Raw genomic sequence first — 21933 nt, 5'->3', positions numbered from 1 at the left:
AAGTAAAACCGTTTGCTGTGGTCCACGTTACATGAAGTAGTAGATCTATGTTTATACTGACGTGTAATGTTCTGATGGATTTTACCTACAAGTTTGATTTCTAATTATACTAATAAAGCTGGGTTATCTAACTAATGGACACCAGATGGCACTGTTACTGTACCTATTCAGTTTGTCGTCCTTCTGTATTTCTTTCATTGAATATTTGACGTTATAATACATGAGCATTAAGGTGTGAATTATTCAATTCATACTTGAAACTGTCGGTACTCGATGAAACTCCATAATTACGACCGTCCTTGACGATTCCTTCAGTGACGAAACCATGGTAACAAATGAAGTTTTGTTTTTGTAACGTACAATTCTTTGTTCTTTTCCTCCATTATATTAATTATAACTTGTACATGTGACATACATTTTGTATACACTCCCAGAAACTGTACGTAAGATATTTTAAAACCACATTATAAATTTCGTGCTTAATTTCTCCTAGCGCGTTAAGGCGTGCACTTCGTAATCTGAGGGTCGCGGGTTCGCGCCCGAGTTGCAAACATGCTCAGCCGTGGGGGCGTTATAATGTGACGGTCAATCCCACTATTCGTTGGTAAAAGAGTAGCCCAAGAGTTGGCGGTGGGTGGTGATGACTAGCTGCCTTCCCTCTGGTCTTACACTGCTAAATTAGGGACGGCTAGCACAGATAGCCCTCGAGTAGCTTTGTGCGAAATTCCAAAACAAACAAACAAAGCTTAATTTCTATTACAACTATAGTACTTTGATCACAACAAGACAATGTACGTGTGAGCAGTTAGCCAAGCAACAAGCTTGCAAGAACTGCTATCGCTAAAGAGGAAACCCAACGCTTGAAAATGTAACAGATATCTAAGTACATTCTGTACTGGAGAAATATAACATTTCTTGTCTTAAAGCCAGAGTAAACATTCCTAGAAAGATCCGGTTTGACCGATCGAGTTTTAACGTTTGCCAATAATTTTTGTTTTTAATTAGATTTTCCCATTGTTTTATTTCACTTTATATTTTCCTTCTGTTTCACCCTTGAATGTTACACTTTTTACTTAATCACCTTTCATTTAATTCATCATTTGTTCTGTTTCCGTATTGTTCTTTGTGACTTTACATTTAGTTACTTTTGTTGTTATCAGAAATATTTATTTAATTAATATGGATTTGGCATAGTACACAGGTATTTTAGTTTTTGTTTTAACCCTTTTGATCTGGTATGAAATTTCTCTTAATTTTTTAAGCACAAAAGATTGGATATTCTGTGCATATATTTTCTTAATTTTGTGTTAAATACTTTGTCTGTGTATTTTTTTATTTGTCAAAGGAAATTATATTATTTTCTATTTATTGCTATTTGTCAGCTCCAGAATCTTTCTAACAAGTAAAGAAGTTTAAGGTAACAGATGTATGTTTGCCTTTCAAATTATATTACTTTTGCTGCATACCTCTACACTTTCACGTACAAACGTACGATGTTATATATCTATTGACGTAATATTATGTATTTTCATTGGTTCGTTTTTTGAAGTAAAAATGAAGTATACCATAACACACTTTTGGTGTCAGCTTGTATTACACTTACTCTTGTTTATTTTAACCTACAAATAAACCCTTCTAAAATGATTTGTTTGTAATCAAACATAAAGCCACACAAAGGCCTATCTGTGCTCTACCAACCAGTTTCTAGCGTTGTAAGATCAATGAGGGTTCTTCCAACCAATGATCCCTAAGGATAAGCTGAAATAATTAGTTCTATCATTGGGCATCCCAATAATTAATTCTAAAATTGTTCCCGAGAAGCCCAGGTATATATATTACGTGTTTTGGTAATAAAATAACTTCCCTCCTTGTTGTCACTGGAAATCATACTTTTGATATTTCAAATTTCACGTAGTGTATATGAATGTGCTATACATAGGCTGCAAAAGTATTTGACGCGAGTCTAGCCTCACATCTGTGTTCCCTTACCAATCCTGTTAAACTGGGTTTCTTCTTTGTTCTCTTTGGCTCGTCATCAGGATATTATCTCATTGAGTTGTAATTACTGGCTGATTCCTCACGGTATTAACTGTAATGTACACATTTGCCACATTGATCCTTGGAAAAAAGTTTTTATTTCCTAATGGTTTTCTTCCCCACTTCCTGTGCATATGCCCTTTTAAACTGTAATTTTCACGTAGTCTACTTCGCTCATTCTGAATAAACAATTATCTGATTAATTCTTCAAGCTATTCAAGACCACTACTATGTGAGAGAGTTGACCTTTAAAATTATCAGATCTGACAATCTATAGTTCTTAGTTAGTGCTTTTAATTGTGTATGTGTGAATTTCATTGTTGCTAGTTTCATTGCTAACTGAACAGCTTCCCTTACAGATGTCCATGATACTTTGCTTTAGCCTAATTTGTTTATCCTAATCTACTAATATACCTAAAAATTGGTTGCATACTAACGAATTCATCATTTCATGTGAATCAATTGGATAGCTGACAAGTCTTCCACGTTTCAGCAATTTTAGCTGTCTGTTCCTTACTCTGCTCTTAAACTTTATTTTAGAAAATATTTTCAACGTAACACTCTTAAATTTATTTGATAAGACAGCCACCAATGACTGCTACGATTTTGGATTCTATGTTAGAAAATTGTATAATGTTGTTAACACTGTTCCTTGTAAATAAACGACAAGAAGAATAGCTTAGCATCTGTTATTCTACCCAATCTCTTTGATTTTCATTATGCTTCCCATACGGCGCTCAACTCGTGATCTGAAGGTCTCTGGTTTGAATCCCTGTTCCACTAAACATGTTCGCTTTTTCAGCTATCGGAGTGGTATTAACGTTACGATTAACCCCATTATTCGTCGGGAAAAAAGTAGCCCAAGAGTTGGTTGTGTGCTGATGACTAGCTGCCTTCCCTCTAGTCTTACACTTTTAAATTGTTAAAATAGTCTTACACTATCGCAAATAGCTCTCGTGTAGTTTTGCGCGAAATTCAAAAACCAAACCAGTTTTCAGCGCTAAAATCTGATATTATTTGGTCCGGCATGGCCAGGTGGGACAAGGCGTTCGACTCGTAATCTGAGAGTCGCGGGTTCGAATCCCCGTCGCACTAAACATGCTTGCTGAATTCCCAGTGGAGTACAGAACGCGAACTGTCCATTGCAAATTTTTGCGTTACCCAATCGAATTTTACAAGCCATTATAAAACTTTTGTAATGTAAATTATGTTGTTTTTTTCTGACACTAGTAACTTGACAACAATTTATTTACGCATAAACCAGACGACTGTCTCTTTACAGTATCAGCAAGTTATCAAGGACGTTTAAGTCAAGCAAATGAACGAACGGTTCACGCCTGATATGGCGTGCGCAAGGAGGTATCAGTTTCAATAGCGAAAGTTTATTCTCAAATATCTGACGCGTGTGATCAAATTCAAAGCATGCGCATTAACAGAAATTACCTTTATTATCGCAAGAACCTTAAGTCTTGTTTTCACTGCCCAGATTTAGCCAAGTGAAATAACAATAATATATAAAATCATTCGAGTATCAAAAATTCTCAAAGTTTACACTAAAAAATTTCAAAAAGCCCTCAGAAACACAAAGTTCATATTATACGTGGTATGAACCAGACTTTCGTGTTGGTATGTTACGGACATTATAATATCAAAGTCCTATAATATTGTTAATGAGCAAATAAACATGAAAGACAAAGACTAAATTACTTAATGGATAAGTAGTAGCACAGATCAGGAGGTATATACAACATACATGTACACATGCAACAACCGATACCCTGCATAAATTTACGTAGAGGTTACATATGAAACAAACAGGTACGATTTCGCTTCCAAGTAACGTAAGATGTATAAATTGAACTCTTGCGAGATGGAACACACACACACACACACCCGCCTTGTTGCTTTTTAACACAGAGATATGAACAAGTAACGCAGTTTCCGTCTTCACACTGGTCAATATTCGATTATGAACGACAGTTATTGTTTTTAAGCATCCGCGCAAAGCCAGTCAAGGGTTGTCTAGGGTAGTTGTTTCTCATTTTGAATAGAAAGAGAGCCCCCTAGTGGCACAACTGTATGTCTGCGGACTTAAAATGCAAGAATCCGAGTTTCGAAACTCGCGGTGGGCCGAACACAGATATCCAATTGTGTAGAGTTGTGCTTAATTACAAACAACAACTGAAAGACCGGAAGGAGTATAATTAGTTAACAGCATCCTCTGCCAATTCTTGCATAACCGTTAACGAGACGCGAACATTGGACTCACAGTTCGGAAAGATAGCCACTAGGCGGCGCTCGACACAAGTCGAAAGTTATTCCTCTTTTTTTAAGGTTAAAAATGAAATAAAAACCATTGTCGCCAGTCAGTTCCATGATACCAGTAGGCTGGTTCTGAATTTTGATATACATCGTTTTGTCCTTAATGACCTTTTTAGTGATGTTGGTACCACTTCTATGCTAAGTGTTATATTATTTTTTTACAAACACCAGATATCCTGTAATTGTAATTTACAAATGAGATTTTGAACATTTACAAAGGTACTTTGCAACAACATTTTCTTATGAGAAAAAATAAAAACAGTTATCTAATTAATATGATTCTAATAAAATTAAAGAAAAAGCGTAGTGTCTATTTTATCAGACCCTATTTGTCTGACAAGAATATTGCGCATGTGTGATATCGATATCAACATCATGATCCCGCTAAATTACTGACAATAGCGACCCCTAATATGAGTAAAAAAGGGAAATACCTTGAGGTGAAAAATATAAATATTGAAAGAATAAATATAGTATTTTTAAGGAGTAAGTAAAAATATAAATAATTAAATACAGTAGAATATGGCAAGCTGTTTTTACATTTATTCCAAACCGAACTTTTCTATCTATTTTCAACACTCTCTACTTAATAAAATATTTAATAAACTGTACAAGAAATCTTATAAATTTGTAAGAAAACTTTAAGCACGTAAATTATATACATCTTTTTTTAATTTTAAGAATTATTTCATTTATCTGCAAGAACAGTCATCAGCTACTTACCTGGTTAGCTGAAATAATAACAACAGCAAGAAAACCAGCAACAAAAATACAATGGACCAATAGTTGAGTAAATTGACAAATTAATATTTTTTTTGTGAAGGCCTAATAAATAGCTTAAGAAATTTATTGAAATGATCACATTTTCTAGTCATATATTTTTTTCTATTGGCAATATATCAAATAATACATTTTTTTTTTTTACGGATTAATTTGTGAGTCGTTATTTATTACAATTCTTTATTTAATTATACAATTAAGTTTCAAGCTAACGATTTAAAGAGGATAATAAACCAAATAAACAAATATGCCTATCAAACTGTAACAATTAGTGACATACAGGCCAATAAACGTTAGTTAATTGTTATCACTTACAAAGCAAGAAACAATGTTAATAAAGCCAATTCAGTAACAATACTCAATATGTAATTCAAAAATCTCAACCATTCTTAAAATTATTCTAACCCAATTGCCACAAAAACTAATGTGTATTTTGAATAAAAAAATAATACTCAGAGATATATTACTGTAAGTTACAATCCATTAATAATTACTTGTCATCTTTGTGAGAAAGAAAGGAAAAAAAGTCCATTATTGACTTGGAAGATCAAGAAAGTTACTAATACAAGGTTTAGTGAAACTTGCTAGCAAAACTTATAAAAGTTCCATCAAAATTACTTACTGACACACCATACACCATTTATTTCATGCAGTTTGTAAGAGAGTAAACATCAAAACTTTAGATAAACCATTCTTGAGAACATTATAACACTCATGAAATTTACAAATAGTAACAATTCAATTATAAGATCAATGGAATGACTATCCAATTTCAGTGGTTCCCAAACCTGATGTTGCAAATTTGACCTGAAGACAATTGCATGCAACAATAACAACAAAATCAATGACCACTTGAAATACATTTAAAAAAAATTATGAAATATCTGAAATTTAATCAGCACTGATAAAAATTTGGGAACCATTGTCCTAGATACTGAAAGTGTTTTGATGCAAGTCTAAATCAAACAAAGATATTAATATAACAAAAACCAACAACAATAAATTGCCACACTAAATACTGATAATCTTAATATTATATTGATTCTGCTATCTATGGCATTAGATGTGTAACTTGGTCTTAGAATTTTGGTTTTGTTTCTTGTCTGTCCCTAATTTAGCAGTGTAAAGCTAGAGGCAAGGCAGCTAGTCATCACTATCCACTGCCAACTCTTGGACTATTCTTTTACCAATAAATAGTGTGACTTACTGACACATTATAATGCTCATAGCTGAAACGATGAGCATGTTCTGTGAAGGATATTATATCAGCAGACTATGAGGCAAGAGCTATTTTCATTGGAAAAAAAAAAATGATAATACAAAGAGCCAATGTGCTCCAATAATTTCTGCTTCTAGATTTTCAGTTACAAGTTTTAATACTCAATTTCAAATAGTTATATTTTTAACCAAGTATTGAATATGTTTTTTAATTAAAATTTCTCTCATTCTTAGCCCTGACTTAATAATTATTCTTAAAGATTCCAATTTTGTTATCTTTACTCCTTTGGCACTAGAAATCACCTTCACATCTGTGCTTTTTTTACACTGTCACATGCAGTATCAGTGAGCTATAACTAGGGTATAATAACTCATAAATAATGGTTAAATATCTTTCACAATACTCATTTATTTTCATTTTAATATCCCCCTTAAAAAATTTCCTCAAAAGGTTTCTGCTTTTCTCACAACTATTTTTACAAAGTTTTAAATTTTCTTTATATTTGCCTTTGATCCAAATAATAAAATCAGAAAGTGCAATCCCCTTTCAATAATTAAAGAGTAACAGAAATTTTGCTTCAAAATTATGTTGTTGTTTTTTTCAATCATACTACACAACTTTCTTATAGCCATAAACTGGCCACACCCATCATGAGAAATCTTTATTATTGTGTTTATTCTTATCAGCCAGTAAAATAAACAAAACAGAAACTTGAATTTTTTTTTTAGCTGCAGCATAGCATCTCATAGAACAGCTTTGACTTTTTCCAATTACAAATTTTTAGCTCATAGCTTTGCCATCTCTTGAACAACTTGAGATCTAATTACAGTTTTGGACTCAGGAGGTCAAACTCTTTCGATTGATGTATTTGACCATGCCTAATGCCTCATACATTAAATTACTCTAACCATGCCTAAAAGAATTTTAAGTGTTTGAGCTATTGAGAATTCCCTCGTTTTATTTAAATTTAGATATTAGCATTTTTGTACTCGTGGGCTAAGCACCAAGGCCAAAGACTGCTAAAGTTCAGGTATAAGTGTCTATAATTTGATCAGTGGTAAGACAGCTAACCAGCTGCACCTGGTACCATATTGACTTTGAACTCAATGGCTAGATTGTTACTTTTATAAGATGCAAAGAAAAGCTGCTAGTATTGCAGGACAAATCTTGGAACTTACAACTTTATGTATAAGCAATGACATTCGGAAATAGTGTTAAGGCAAAATAATTAGATAATACTCTTGGCACAGCTGCACTTCAAAAAAGGTAAAAGAGTTTGGCATGATTAAAATATAGGAGTTATTGATTCATATTTTTACAAGTAAATTGTGACAAAATTAAATATATTTTTTTAATTTGATGATGAAATTTGTGTTGGTTTAAATACTATTTTAAGTTTAAACCTGAATTTAATACATAAAATAATGAAAATCACTCAATAATAACCATTCCCTACAGCAGTCAAAGCAGCTGACTGTATACTGAGTTGTTCTGTATACCATTCTGTTATAAACTTTCCATGATATTTAACAGGTTGTTACTATACACCCACATTTTATAATAAAAATTAAACTTGTATAATTGCAATTTTATCATCAAAATATTACATTCATGGTAAAAAATACATTTTCTTTTCAAAATAATTTGCAGCAAATAATGTAATATTGGTAATCCAGCAGTAATGAGATAATCTTAGCACAGAATACACAGAACCAGTTTTGTGATATCAAATGAAACCAGACAGCTTTAATAACTACAGCACACTCTAGTAATAAGTTTGGTTTTGTTAGTAATTAAGCAGTGAACTATATGTACTGTGTCAACTGTGATTATTAAAATCGATGACGTTTAGCATAATAATCAATTGTTAAAGAACGATTTTTAATCATAATGAAGTGATTTATTTTCAGGAGGATATACTACATGTTTAAACAGAATATTTATCTGACCTTTTGAGCATTGTAAAGCCCTCAGAGCCACCTGGAGGGAAGGGTGATTTGTTTATAGTTACTAAACAAATTGCAATTCCCCAAAAAAATGTTACTAAATTTAAATACATTGCATGCAAGCATGGGACAGAAAAAAGATCCTTAAAATATCCCAAAAATAAACATTTTTTTCACGACTGAAAAATGTTCTGTGTTTTAATAACTTACAGAAGAGTCTTGAATTTCAGACTTTTAATATTAAAATGACCCTTGTTCATCAGGTAGAAAACTTTAAAATTCTTGACTCTGAAACTATGGATTATGGACTCTTTATTAAATGAAGCCTCCCCATTTTGAATGACAACCCAAAACTAAATAATAACTTTCACTCCTCCCTGTTGTCATTAATATAATCAGTTCCAGAACCAAAGCATTTTTATTTGATTATTAGCGCAGATAACCCTCATAGCTTTGTGCAAAATTCAAAAACAAAAAAACAATTTGGTTGTTAATAAAATTATTTAAAGATGAAGTGTTACAACTTATATTCAAGCTTTTCTTTATCATGTTTTCTCTTTATAACATTATTTATTAATCACATGTATGCTACACATTTCAATATATTGTTAACATTTAAATATGTTCTTTTTTAGCTTCTGATTGAACACAAAATCTACGCATTCAATAGCTAATGGTTTATTTTGTAGTTAGAATACTGTGAACTAACTTACTGAGGTTTTAACTCTGATGATGGAATTCAAGAAAATTCTGAAACATCCAGTATTTATCATGATCCTTGTCCATAGTTAACAAGATCGCATAACTTTTCATGTTGTCGCATAAACCACAGCTATCAGTAACATTACAATGAATGATTTTGTACTAAATCTCATGAAATACTGTATAAATTTTAATTTGTCAAATGATTAAAATCTGAAATACAATCTCTAGATTTTGATATATATGTAGAAAAGTGTTTTCTAATATGGAAAAAAAATATGTTCTAAATCGCATATCCTTAAATTCGTACATGTCAGCACCAGTTTATCAGTACAAAAAAATTATTCAGTAATGGATAACACACATTTTAATTAAAATTTATATAAACACCATGTTTATATTTAAGTCATGTATTTTAAATCCCACTACAATACACTAACAAACCAATCTATCTGAGAAAAGACGGTGATATACAATATTTTCATAGTGTAAGATTTTGAAATGCAAAAAGTGGAAACACAATTAAGCATGACTGAACATCAGTTAACATAGGGTAGTATAAATATAACCATATATGTTTTACAGTGTTACAATTAAAAACAGTTGGTTCTCAAGAGACAGTATTTTTGTGTACTGATAATACAAGATGAAACTGAAACTAAAACCATTACATACATTCAGCATATATAAAATATGCAGAATAAAGATCATGAAAAATTTCTAGCTTTCAAACAGCAGAAACTTTGAAGAATAGTTGCTGAAATAAACATAAAACAAATATCTTCAAAACTATACAGATGTAGTCATGCCACATCTTTCTACAAGAATTGCTGACCAGATTTCAGTACATTATATGCTTTCTGCAAAAAAATACTAAAAAAAAAGGGTCAAAAGTACAGTATTTACAAGTGTACATGAAATAAATAAGCTAAGGAAGGTTTCTTTTTCTTTTACTTATTTTGCAGTATTACTTGCCATCTCACCATCTACTGCTGAATTTAAGTCCGGAAGAGAGACAGAACCTTTCATTCCTCGTTGGGAGAGCTCTTTTAATTCTAAGTCTCTTGTTTTTTCTGAACGACGTTGAATGAATTTTCCACTTGTGAAACCTTCAGAAAAAAAAATTACAATCCTTAAAAATGTAATTTAAAAAAATCTACAAGAATTTAAATAAAATGTTTTTGTATAAATGGGCCACAAGACTCTACCTTATGTTCGTAGGTGTCCAATAAATTAAAAAGGAGAATTTAGATAGCATTCTTTGTACGATTAGTGTTTTTAGGCACTAGTTAGCCTACTATGCTCTTCAAGAGAAGTATGAATGGCTATTTAAGTGGTGATGTAGTACTTTGTATGAAGGGACTGACCCACTCATTTGGTTATTTGTCTAGTATTAAGAAGAAAAAAAAAAAGGCTAGATTTTTGTTATATTGAGAAACACTTCTCATTCCACATACTAGAAACAGAGCATTGGGAAGACAACTGAACACATACAACAGATGGACCTACTCAGGAACTGCTTATGACAAAGCAGATCCACATCAAAGACATGTGGGAGCCATCCTTTTTTTTTTTTTCAATGGAGGACCCAGCAAAGGACTTTAAAAATGTCATAAGGCACAAAAAATAGTGCAGGGTGCTCATGAGTCAGTGAAGCATTTCTGCGAGTTATCTATCACAAAGACTTTCACCTGAAATTATTAAACCTAGTAGTTAAATAAAACTACAAAAAAAAATTCATGATATCTTTCTGATGCACACACTTGTGAAATTCTATTACTTTAACATTAAAAAAGTTTTATCCAATAAAAAAATTACACAAAAAATAAAAACTCTAGTCACTAAACTACAGAAAAAGAAACAGTACTGCTGCTTTACATGGAAATTATTATGTTGACAACTTCATGATTTCTTGTTACATCATATAATACATAATTCTGGATTCTGGTGTTATTGTTAAAAGAGGAACAAAGCCATAAATATTTAATGTAGAAAAATAAAAGATTAGTTAATAATATTTAACATCAAATTAATTTGCGATAACCATTCTCCTTAACAATGGGCTTATCTTGAATTATTTTGATTTTAAGTATTGTTAGCAAAATATGCAAGAGTTCATTAAGAACATTCTTTTACTGCATTAGGTTACATAATCAAAGATAGTTTTCGTTTTTAAAGCTGTTCAAATCTTACCTTTCTGAAATCCATTAAATGGGCTAATGATTTGTAACCTGATCTCTTGCTCAGAAATCAGGAGGTTGTAAACAACATGGGTACAATTATATCTAAAAAAAATCATATTTTTTAAAAGTTTCATGTTTCAATACACACTTTTTTGTCATTGAGAGGAACAACTCTTACATGATTGTCCACTAGAGTTTAAACCATTATTATAGAAATATTATTTTTAAATCATTAAAAAAAATTAAGAGGTCATGTGAAAATGTTTTTATTTTAGTTACACTACAAACATGAAAACATAAGTTTGCTAAAGAACAACACTACTCAAAAATTACCATTCTGAAGTACATTTGTTATTAATGAAAACATGAACTATGAACAAGAATGTACCATAAGCCTACATTTAGTACATTCTCTTACACATTTTGAATCTTTTCCCATTTATATTCTGAGAAATGTAGTGAGTACTTTGGCTTATTGTGCTTTAAAAATAATATATTAAGCTGCATAATTAAATATTGAAATGTTTTTCCAGGGAAGCCACTTAATAAAGCAGTTCATTCAACTAGGCATCGAATGTGACATGTTGGAAAAAAACAACAGTACTTCATATTACCACATCTAAGACACTTACCATATACTGAGAACTCAGCTGTTGAAAAATATTCTCAAAATTACCTTCAAGTAAAATTATCAAGTGATTTAAAATCCAAAACCCTTATAAACTGCAGAATTCATTATATTAATTCCACCACTAGATGTCTCTTGAGTCACATGTTGAATGATGTAAATGTGATGTCTATAAAACCTAACAATATGGCTAGGCATTATATTAACTGTGAAACTCCTGTCACAAGCAATTATTTTCAAGGTCTTTCAAAAATGGACAACAACATTTATTAATTTGTATTTACTGCTCATCTAAAAACATCATATACATATATTTTGTATTACTTACTACATTTCATTTCAGACATTTTTATCAAATTAGACAATTTCATCAAAAAATAATTCAGAGGACAAAAACAACAACATTAGGAACTTACAGTTTTTTAGCTCAAGTCAGCTTCTACAACTAATGCTTTTAATATTACAACCAATTTTTAGGTTTAGGTTTGCTTTGGGTAAAAACAGAAAATGACTACAAATCAATTAGCATAATTTGATGAAATGGTTCTTGTCAATATTTCATTAAGACTCTTACACAAAGTAATCTGTTTACACTAGTTTTTATTCACTGTAAGCAATATTCTATTAACACATTATGGACAAGTGGTTATCCCTTGACTTGTACTTTCTCACATGAGAAATACTTAACAAAAGTACACAAAACTTAGAACAAATTTCCCAAATAATTTCTAGCTTGACTTAAAAATTGATCTAGTCTGATTAATTTTTACAATTATTTTACAATGTGAAGTTTCCAATAAAATATGACATATTCTTTTTTGTCTTGAAATTTAAATTTCTTTTTATTGTTGATCAGATTATTTTATTTCATATACATTCAAACAGTCTTATCATGACAGACAGTCATTCAGTATATTTACAGACAGTTTTAACTTGACAAGCAGTCATTCAGTATATTTATGGACAGTCTTAACTTGACAAGCAGTCATTTAATGTATTTACGAACAGTCTTAACTTGACAAGCAGTCATTTAATGTATTTACGAACAGTCTTAACTTGACAAGCAGTCGTTCAGTATATTTATGGACAGTCTTAACTTGACAAGCAGTCATTTAATGTATTTACAGACAGTCTTAACTGACAAGCAGTCATTTACTGTATTTATAATCTTAACTGACAAGCAGTCATTTAATGTATTTATAGTCTTAACTTGACAGACAGTCATTTAATATATTTACAGAGTCTTAACAAGTAGTCATTTAATATCTATACAGATAGTCTTAACTTGACAAGCAGTCATTTAATATATATATAGATAGTCTTAACATGACAAGCAGTCATTTAATATATATATAGATAGTCTTAACATGACAAGCAGTAATTTAATATATATACAGATAGTCTTAACTTGACAAGCAGTCATTTAATATATATACAGACAGTCTTAACTTGAGGGACAGTCATTTAATATATATACAGACAGTCTTAACTTGACAGACAGTCATTTAATACATTTTGCTGATTTCAGTAGTTATCACTTCTGACTATAAATCATAAAAAACCTGAAGAAAAATTGAAAAATCTTATATGACCTATGACCTGATCTTTTATCACAGTTTCATCAACACCTTTCTCAAGCTAGGTAACATTATTCTTGGCCAAGAGCAACTTGTATGTTAAAATATAGATTCTTTTCAACAAATACTAAGTTTTCTTACTTATTTACAATGTTTGAATATGAAAATGTACAAAGTTTTAAAACAAATAAACTAAACACCAAAATGTTTTCAGGAATCACAAGAACATCTAAAAATCTCAGATTTGTGGATTTTCTCAAAGTTTACTAGCCTTCCCATCAAATTTACTGTTCACATCTCTGCAGGAAATCCATGTGGTCAATTTTACACAAAACAATGAATCAGTGTTCGTACTACTTCATGCACACTACATTGACACAAATAGTTTATAATTGACTAAAAATAAATATGAAGCTCCATCTACTGTTCAGTTTACTACTTGTGATTGAATTAAACCTTTTTCAGAGAGTTCCACCCCGTATCAATAACCATGCAAAATATGAATCGAAAGCATAAGACTAGACTTCCTATATAGACTTAAAAAAAAAAAAACATCTTGCTTTCCCAAATTTTTCCTGACCATTCACATTACATATACATGTATATAAAGGAAATTATGTTAGGAAATCACCTCATTATTGACTTTAAATGAATTATTTAGCTTATATACTAGACATATTAGCTACCAAATACTTTCTGCTAGTGATTACTGAACAGAAAAAAAAAGTCCTTTTTGGTATTTTTAAATCCCCCCCCAACTATAAACATCCTGTCATTGTGGTGAGAAAAATAAAAACATCCCCAAGTATCATACATATATATATATAGATTATAATCTGTTCTATTTACTATAATTTGAACTTTACCTATAGCTGGTTTCATTAGTGATTATTCAGATCAAATGCTGTGGCATCATAAGAAAATAGGATAAAAAACTGATAATAACAAAACTGTAAATAAATTATGAACATATCTAGCAATACAAAACTTGGCTGAGAGTAATATTAAACAATGATAGTTTCTTAGCAAATAAAAACCTCTGTTTTAAAAAAATTCTGAAAAAAATCAGTACGTACTTTGTTTGCAAGTGAGACTCCTCAGAGCCATGAAGAAGTACAATGTTTTAATTTTTGTTTGCAAATTTCTCTAGATACATTTTACAAAATGACAAAACATTAATTCTAGAATATCTGTGAGTTAAAATTCTTGAAACATAAGAGACAGAATTAGTACTTTTGGTAAAGTTTTCAAATTTGATATGTAGGTGTGGCACTTAGCACCAGAAAGATGCTCTGTGGTACAGAAGTGTTTCATATATTCTGGAAGTAAAAATTACCCATGTAAAAATTGTTTTACAAGGGTCCTAAAACATAAGGAATTATTAGTTAACCAGAAGTTACATTTTAATAAATAATAAATCTTGACACTTACCTAAGACACCTCCACCTACAGCAGCTGCAACACCAGCTAACTTAAATCCTGCCATTAAACCTAGTGGTCCTCCAAGAATTCCACCTACCAAAGCACCTGTTACAGGAAACATGCTTGCTCGTAATGTAGTTGCCTGAGTTGTGAAAAATAATGGAAAAGTAAAACATATCTTATGATTAAAATAGTATTAAACAGTTAATCTTACCAACTGCATATTTAATATATTTACAATATTTTATACTTTTTTCTCTCACTCAAAAGTTGAAACCTTTCAGCAAATATTTTCATACCAAACTCCAACGAAAAATTAATGCATCTTTAAAAGAGATAATTTCTTTAAATATCCAGTTTGTCTATAATATTGCAATTTGAATTCAGTTTCCTTCATAAAGTTAGGGTTTTAGATAAAAATGAAAGTACTTTTGAAAGAACAAACTTGCATTTAAGAATCAAAACAGTGGATTCATTCCATGAGTTACAATTAATTTTGAAGAATTTGCATTTTAACTCATTTCAATTTTACATTAATTACTACCTGTAAAATAATTATTTTAATTTAATTTTTGTCATTTATTACAATAAAATACTAAAATATAACCTGTCAAAATTGACAGGGAAAGAACTGCCACTCTTATCTCCACTCCACAGAACACTCTAACTCATATTTCATAGCTATCTAAAATAAATAAATTTTGCAAAATCAAGCTTGACCAATTAAAAGCCAGAAATTTTGCTGTCAGTAATAAAAAAAAACGACTTGTTTTAAATATACTATCATGCAAAAGCTAATAATAATAAAATACCTAATTTTAAGAAAAATAACTTTCAAAACCTACAGGAAATTAATTGAAGAAATATTGAAAAGGCTAATCTAAATTGGAAAAATTATAATGAAGCTTACACCACTAGAATATTCTTCATCAAATGATATTTGGTACTTCATCCAGTACATTGCATCTTAAATGCAAGCCTAAATTTTGAGCATACTAAATAACAGTGATACTAAATTTTTAAATGAAAAGATGTTAACTGAATATTTATTATCTTATCTGTTGACGAAAAAACCAGCAGATTATTTGTTCAAATGACACAAGAATGACACATAAGTGTGTGAATTTGTTCACTAATAATGAGACACTGTATGGTTGCAAGACCCAAATTATTCTTTATTAATTCACATCTGGTGTTTAAAAATTTGTTCATTTTTCCACAAACTCCCCCCACAGTTTTGGAGATATTGGGACCAACCTTGACATGTGGAAATTCAGTGTGGTGTTATATGGCATAATCCCCTAATATATGGGGCTATAAAATAAGGCAGTCATAGGAGCAAGATGGAAGTATGAAAGTTAACAGGATCAAGTATGGCACATGTCCTCAGGTGCCACAGGGAATCTGGATTTCCCAACAGGGCTTGTGTTTGGACAAGGATCCCACTTTGGACACATACAGAAGTAACTGAGATAATGCAGGAGTGTGATTAGATCAGTGAGGCATCTTTGAATCATGAGGTCATTGAAACCCACAGCAACAGTTCCTTGTCACTCCTGGTAGGATCCACAGTTCATGTCCTCACCACACTTATGAGTCAAGTGTATGCTACAAAAGCAAGTCCAATTACATTACTTGACATGAGTAGCCTAAGAGTTGGCAGTAAGTACCATTAACTAGCATCATTCCATTGAATTCATCACTTTAGTAAAGCAGAATAAGTCAAATGTTAGAGGCACCTTTTTTTCTATATGCTTTGTGCAAAAGTGAAGAAGAAAAAATATTACCTAGTTTAACAAAGAAGCATATGAATAGATACTTAAAACACTGATATATATAACAAATCTGCTAAGGAAATAGATTAGGTCAACTAGGTGGGTTAAGGATACATGGTACACTACACAAAAAGAAATAACCTGATTCTAATGTATGTGATTCTGTCTCTCTTTATGCACCATAACCAAAAACATTGTTGTTGACCATGGTTTTTCACACATCTCTTTTCCTTCAAGCATAAATAACTTCCAGTAATCATGAGTTCATTCATTTGCATAGATTCTTAAATAAAAGTCTTCAAATGCCCAACAAGTTGTGAAGAAGACAGTTTTGTGAGTTACTGGTCCAGTTTAACTAAACCAGATCTTAGCACATAAAAAAGAGCTTTATTTCCAAATTTTTAAATGAAAGTAAGTCTGCAACATCTACTAATCAATTAAAATAAACCAGACAGGAACAAAGTACCACAAATTTCTCTGTGTACAATATCTAAAAAAGACATTAGTAATCATGGTATTTCATAGATCTATTCTCAATGAAGCACAAATAATTTCCAATATCAATAAACTCATCTATTTAGATAGACTCTTGACCTCTGTATTCCATGGTCTCTGCTTCCTTTGATCTTTCCACTTACAACCAGACTTCCAATTTCTTCTTTCCCCAAAACATGTCCAATAAACTCCAACTGTCTCTTTATGATGTTAGCTGGCAGTTTCTTGCTCTTGACAAAATATCTTTACTTTAGATGTGACTTGTCCAATGTATCTTCAAGATGCAACTTGATAACCATAATTCAACTGCTTCAATTCTCTTTTCCATACTTGGTAATACTGAAATACCATAGACTATGCTCTGAAAAATACTGAAATAGGATGACATTTCTTGCTGCAGGTTGCAGTGTTCAGCTATCATTCTCCCAGTGTATATTATTACAGATCTAGACACAAACACAACCAAAAGCACTTGACTGTCCTGGTTTGTAATTATCAGTTGGTCAATTTCTTCCTTGGTGTCACAGAGAGACAAAGTTTGGTCCCATTCTGAACACTAATTAGGCATAAGTTTAAATTTCTTATAGTTTCACTAATATACATACACTATCATATTTAATTTCACTTATTTTATCACTGTTCACAGAAGCACCTAGTGATCTAATAGGGTCAATGTTAAAAAAATACAACTCCCCAAAACAAAAATAACTGCTAGCAGACATTTGCACATTGCTATGATACTGGTACACATGAAAATATTTATTCTGCAGATTGACTGAAAAAATTAGAGGGAGCATTACCTAGGATTCAACACATCTTTCTCCTTTGAGGTTTACCACTGCAGTGGTGAATTAAGAACTCTACACAGGAACAAAATAATATAATGTGAGTGCTGCCAAGTTGCTTCACTTTGCTTTGTTTACAAGATACCTATTGTTTGAGCTAAAGCAGAATTTGAGTTTCTTTTCACTCAAACATATTTGGATAAATATAATGATAAAATATTAACTATTTCTGAGCAAAAATTTCTTAAATATATTTTGATTTTGTCTTAAATTTTAAAATTTAATATTCAGCTATGCACTGACAACCTGAAAGGTGCACAATAGTCCAGACAGTGTTATGAGTGATTGTTTAAAGTTTGAATATATTATTTCACTTATGTACCTTTCTTTTGCATTACATACAAGGTGTTTAAAGAAACCTACAAGGTATATTCAATATAACTAGTTCATATATTGGTTATAAGAAGCCCACAAGGTATACTCAATCTAACTGATTTATATATTGGCTATAAGAGGCCTGCAAGGTATACTAAATCTAAATAACTTATATACAGATTACAAGAAGTCTATGAGGTATACTTAATCTAACTAATTTATATATTGGTTATAAGAAGCCTATGAAGTATACTCAACCTCACTAGTTTTGGCCTTGAAGATTTCATCAACAGACTGCACCAAAATGGTGGCTATTAAAAAAAAAGAGCAGTCCATTTTGAAGTACACAGAATTCAAGATTCTTGTTTTAATGCACCATTAACTCTGCCAATAGGAACAAACAAATGACTACATAAGTAGTTCGAGGACAAATAACACTGCTTCTTGAACACTTTTGGGTGTTCCTTATAGATTTTTGGCAGCTGATCATGAAAATCACATCAAAGTTTGCCCATCACGTACCATTTCATCGAAATCTTCAGTTTTGTCATGTTCACTTGGCCATTGCTACAATGGAAAAATAATATCTGGGCAACTGGAATCCATCAATGCTCGCTGACTACTGTTGGACACTGCAACGTGATGCACCGGACAATGAATACAAACGAAAATCAGGAGCAAAATACTTTTAATTATGTTCAATTTAATAGCATATTAGAAACATAAATGCAATTAAATACGTTATTGCCGATAAACAGTTAACTGTCTATTTCTCAGAGTTCCTACATGATGAAGCAAAACCAAAACTATATTTGTGCATACCTGTCACAATCAGCAAAAACTTTTCAAAAAAATTGTTGTGCAGCGTAATCTATTTGTTTTTTAAGACAAATACTGATGATCTAGCATAAGTAAAAAAAAAAAAAGTCACCTCAGTAAACATAACTGAACATACTGGAGAACATTTTAACCCTATATTTGGAAGCTGGCAGTGTTAATGAAATGTGTTTTTTACCAGCAAATGGTATGTAATAATGGTACCTGTTTATATTCTCCAAATCTAATTCAATTAGAATTTTTTATGTTGACACACACAAATACATGGATTAAAATCCCTGTCTAGCTACACATTCCAAACACAAAGATTCCATCACTGAAGCTTCTGCTACAATTACAAAATATGCTTGTTAAGATTCTTTGATGAATGATAAAAATTATAAATCACAAACATGCTGAAACTGACATGTAGAAGTGGTATAAAACACGAGTGTGTGTAAATGAAATACATTTTTACACAGATTTTTTTCATTCAAATGATATTACATTCCAAGATGCATATAATCATTTGCAGACAGGCTGTACATTGCTTACATAAAATAACTGTTTATGTTTGAATTTTACACAAAGCCACACGAGGGCTATCTGTGGTAGCTGTTCCTAATTTAGCAGTGTAAGACTAGATGGAAGGCAGCTAGTCATCATCACCCACTGCCAATTCTTGGGCTACTATTTTACCAATGAATAGTGGAGTTTACCATCATATAATAATGCTCCCATGGATGAAAGGGTGAGCACGTCTGGTGTGACAGGAATTAGAACCCATGATCCTCGGATTATGAGTCAAGCATTCTAATCACTTGGCCACACTAGGCCTCATATAAAATAAATTACTAAACATTCAATAAATACATATCTTTGAATAACTTACCATCCCCAGATGTTTAGTGCCTTCACACACATTTTCATCAGCTTTGTACAAGTTACTCTCAATATTATCTATGGGCTTTTGCTGAATCTAGAAAAACACACTAAAAGTCAGACTACAGATTTACAAATACTACATATGTGATAAATTTCATTAAGTTTAGAAGCAGCCTTTTAAATATTTTTGATTTTACAAGCAAAGCTTTTCAACAATGAGTAAACAAAAATGTTATAAGATGGTCAGCAATAAAACAACTACATTTTAATCTGTTGTTTTATAAGTAATAGGTGAGAAAAGCTTAAGATATAGAATGGATTAGCTTAAAAAATAAATGCATAAAACCAATAATTATGCAAAAATCTGAAGAATAAGAAAGTGAGTATACAAACTCACATTTTTCCTGTAACAAAGTGTAGAAAGAAAAAATTAAATAACATAGAAATAGCTAAGATTAATTTAATATTTCATTAATAATTGCCTAGAAGCCAAAATCATAATTAGTGTATTAATGTAACAAATGTTGTAGTTAAAGCTATCCTAAAATTATAAATGCATTTTTTGTCTTTTACTTATTGTAACCATGTAACCAGTGATACAAATCAGTTTCTCAGTACTTTTTGTTGCTGCTTAAATACGATTTGTTCACACACAGAAAAAAACATAAAAGCTTGATTATTCTTTTGTCTTCAATCATTAATCATGTTGATATCAGTTTTGAAATATAACACTACAATTTCCATAAATAATCATGAGAAATAATGAAGTAAATATTAGTGATCAAATCTTACAGAAAATAGTAAAATATATATTTTTTCACTCCTACACACCATAAAATATTGTAATTCTAAAAACAAAATAACAATGTACAACTGAAACACTACACGGATTCCTACAATATAACAGCAAACTTGCAATTTGTTTTAATCTAATTGTTTCACATGAAACTAAAATCGTAAACGTGGACATCAAAATTCTACGAAATCATTACATGTGACTCACCGTGACTAGTTCTGCAAAGTGGTGAATCAATGAGTTTAATTCCATAAGTTCCTGAAAACAATAATTTTTTGTCTGTCAACAAAAACATTAATCAAATTTAAAATGCCCAGTGATTGTTTTGTTTTTTAAATGTCATTCTGTTGAGAATAGTGAGGTACAAATGACAAAAAAAAAAATGGAATTTTGCATTATTTCTGTTACAACACTGAATAAGTAAAACAAGGCTGTGAAAAACAACAATAGTTTAAATAATAAATGTTTAGAAAATGAATCCATTCCCTTACATTTGGTCTCACAGAATACTTTTTAAAACTTTCAACATTGAACAGAAACAACTAAAAACAGGAAATGTTTGTTCTATAGGTTAAATTTACTTTCCCCAGGAATAGGGTAGTCAAACCATTTATCAATAAATAGGAAAAAAATAAATAATAAAGACACACAAAACTCAATTTTCTCCACCTTAGGTTGAAATATTTTTACTCCATAAGTACTTAATATAATGTGTGTTTTAAATACATCTAAATTAGTGATGTAAACCAGGTAAGTAGTAAATGGGGCCCAAGTGTGTTTGTTTTTAAGTTTCACCCAAAGCTACACGAGAGCTATCTGCACTAGCTGTCCCTAATTTAGCAGTGTAAGACTAGAGGGAAGGCAGCTAGTCATCACCACCCATTGCCAATGCTTGGGCTACTTTTTTGCCAACAAATAGTGGGATTCACTGTAACATTATAATGCCCCGCGGCTGAAAAAACGAACATGTTTGGTATGACGGGGTCCAAGTGCAGCCTGCAGGTAGGCAATTGGATAACACTGCTCTAAACAATGATTCCCACCACCAGTCCACGACCAGTATCATTCTACATGGAGATTTCAGCTGATAGATATGATGGTTGAAAATAAAAGACTTTTCGAATATAGCTATGGAAGTACATTTTTTACAATGTAATTTAAAAGTACTTCAAAAAGTTAATATTATACAA

General features: G+C 31.1%; 1 protein-coding gene across 5 annotated transcripts in view; it reads right to left on the bottom strand.

The window, feature by feature from the left end:
- Positions 1-5305: 5305 nt before the first annotated feature.
- The window catches only part of Syx17 (syntaxin 17), a 32968-nt gene continuing 16340 nt past the window's right edge, over positions 5306-21933 (bottom strand). For all 5 annotated transcript variants that reach the window (XM_076448086.1, XM_076448082.1, XM_076448083.1 and 2 more), the window contains exons 5-8: positions 20951-21001; positions 19955-20041; positions 14826-14958; positions 5306-10115 (exon numbers count right to left, since the gene is read on the bottom strand). In XM_076448086.1, the coding sequence (XP_076304201.1) occupies positions 9961-10115; positions 14826-14958; positions 19955-20041; positions 20951-21001 (426 nt within the window). In that variant the 3' untranslated portion in view covers positions 5306-9960. The remainder of the gene's footprint in view (positions 10116-14825; positions 14959-19954; positions 20042-20950; positions 21002-21933) is intronic.

This window comes from Tachypleus tridentatus, chromosome 8 (genome assembly GCF_004210375.1).
Source record: "Tachypleus tridentatus isolate NWPU-2018 chromosome 8, ASM421037v1, whole genome shotgun sequence".
Lineage (NCBI taxonomy): Eukaryota > Metazoa > Arthropoda > Merostomata > Xiphosura > Limulidae > Tachypleus > Tachypleus tridentatus.
Note: the sequence above shows the minus strand (reverse complement) of the source record. Positions and strands in the feature narration are given on the sequence as shown.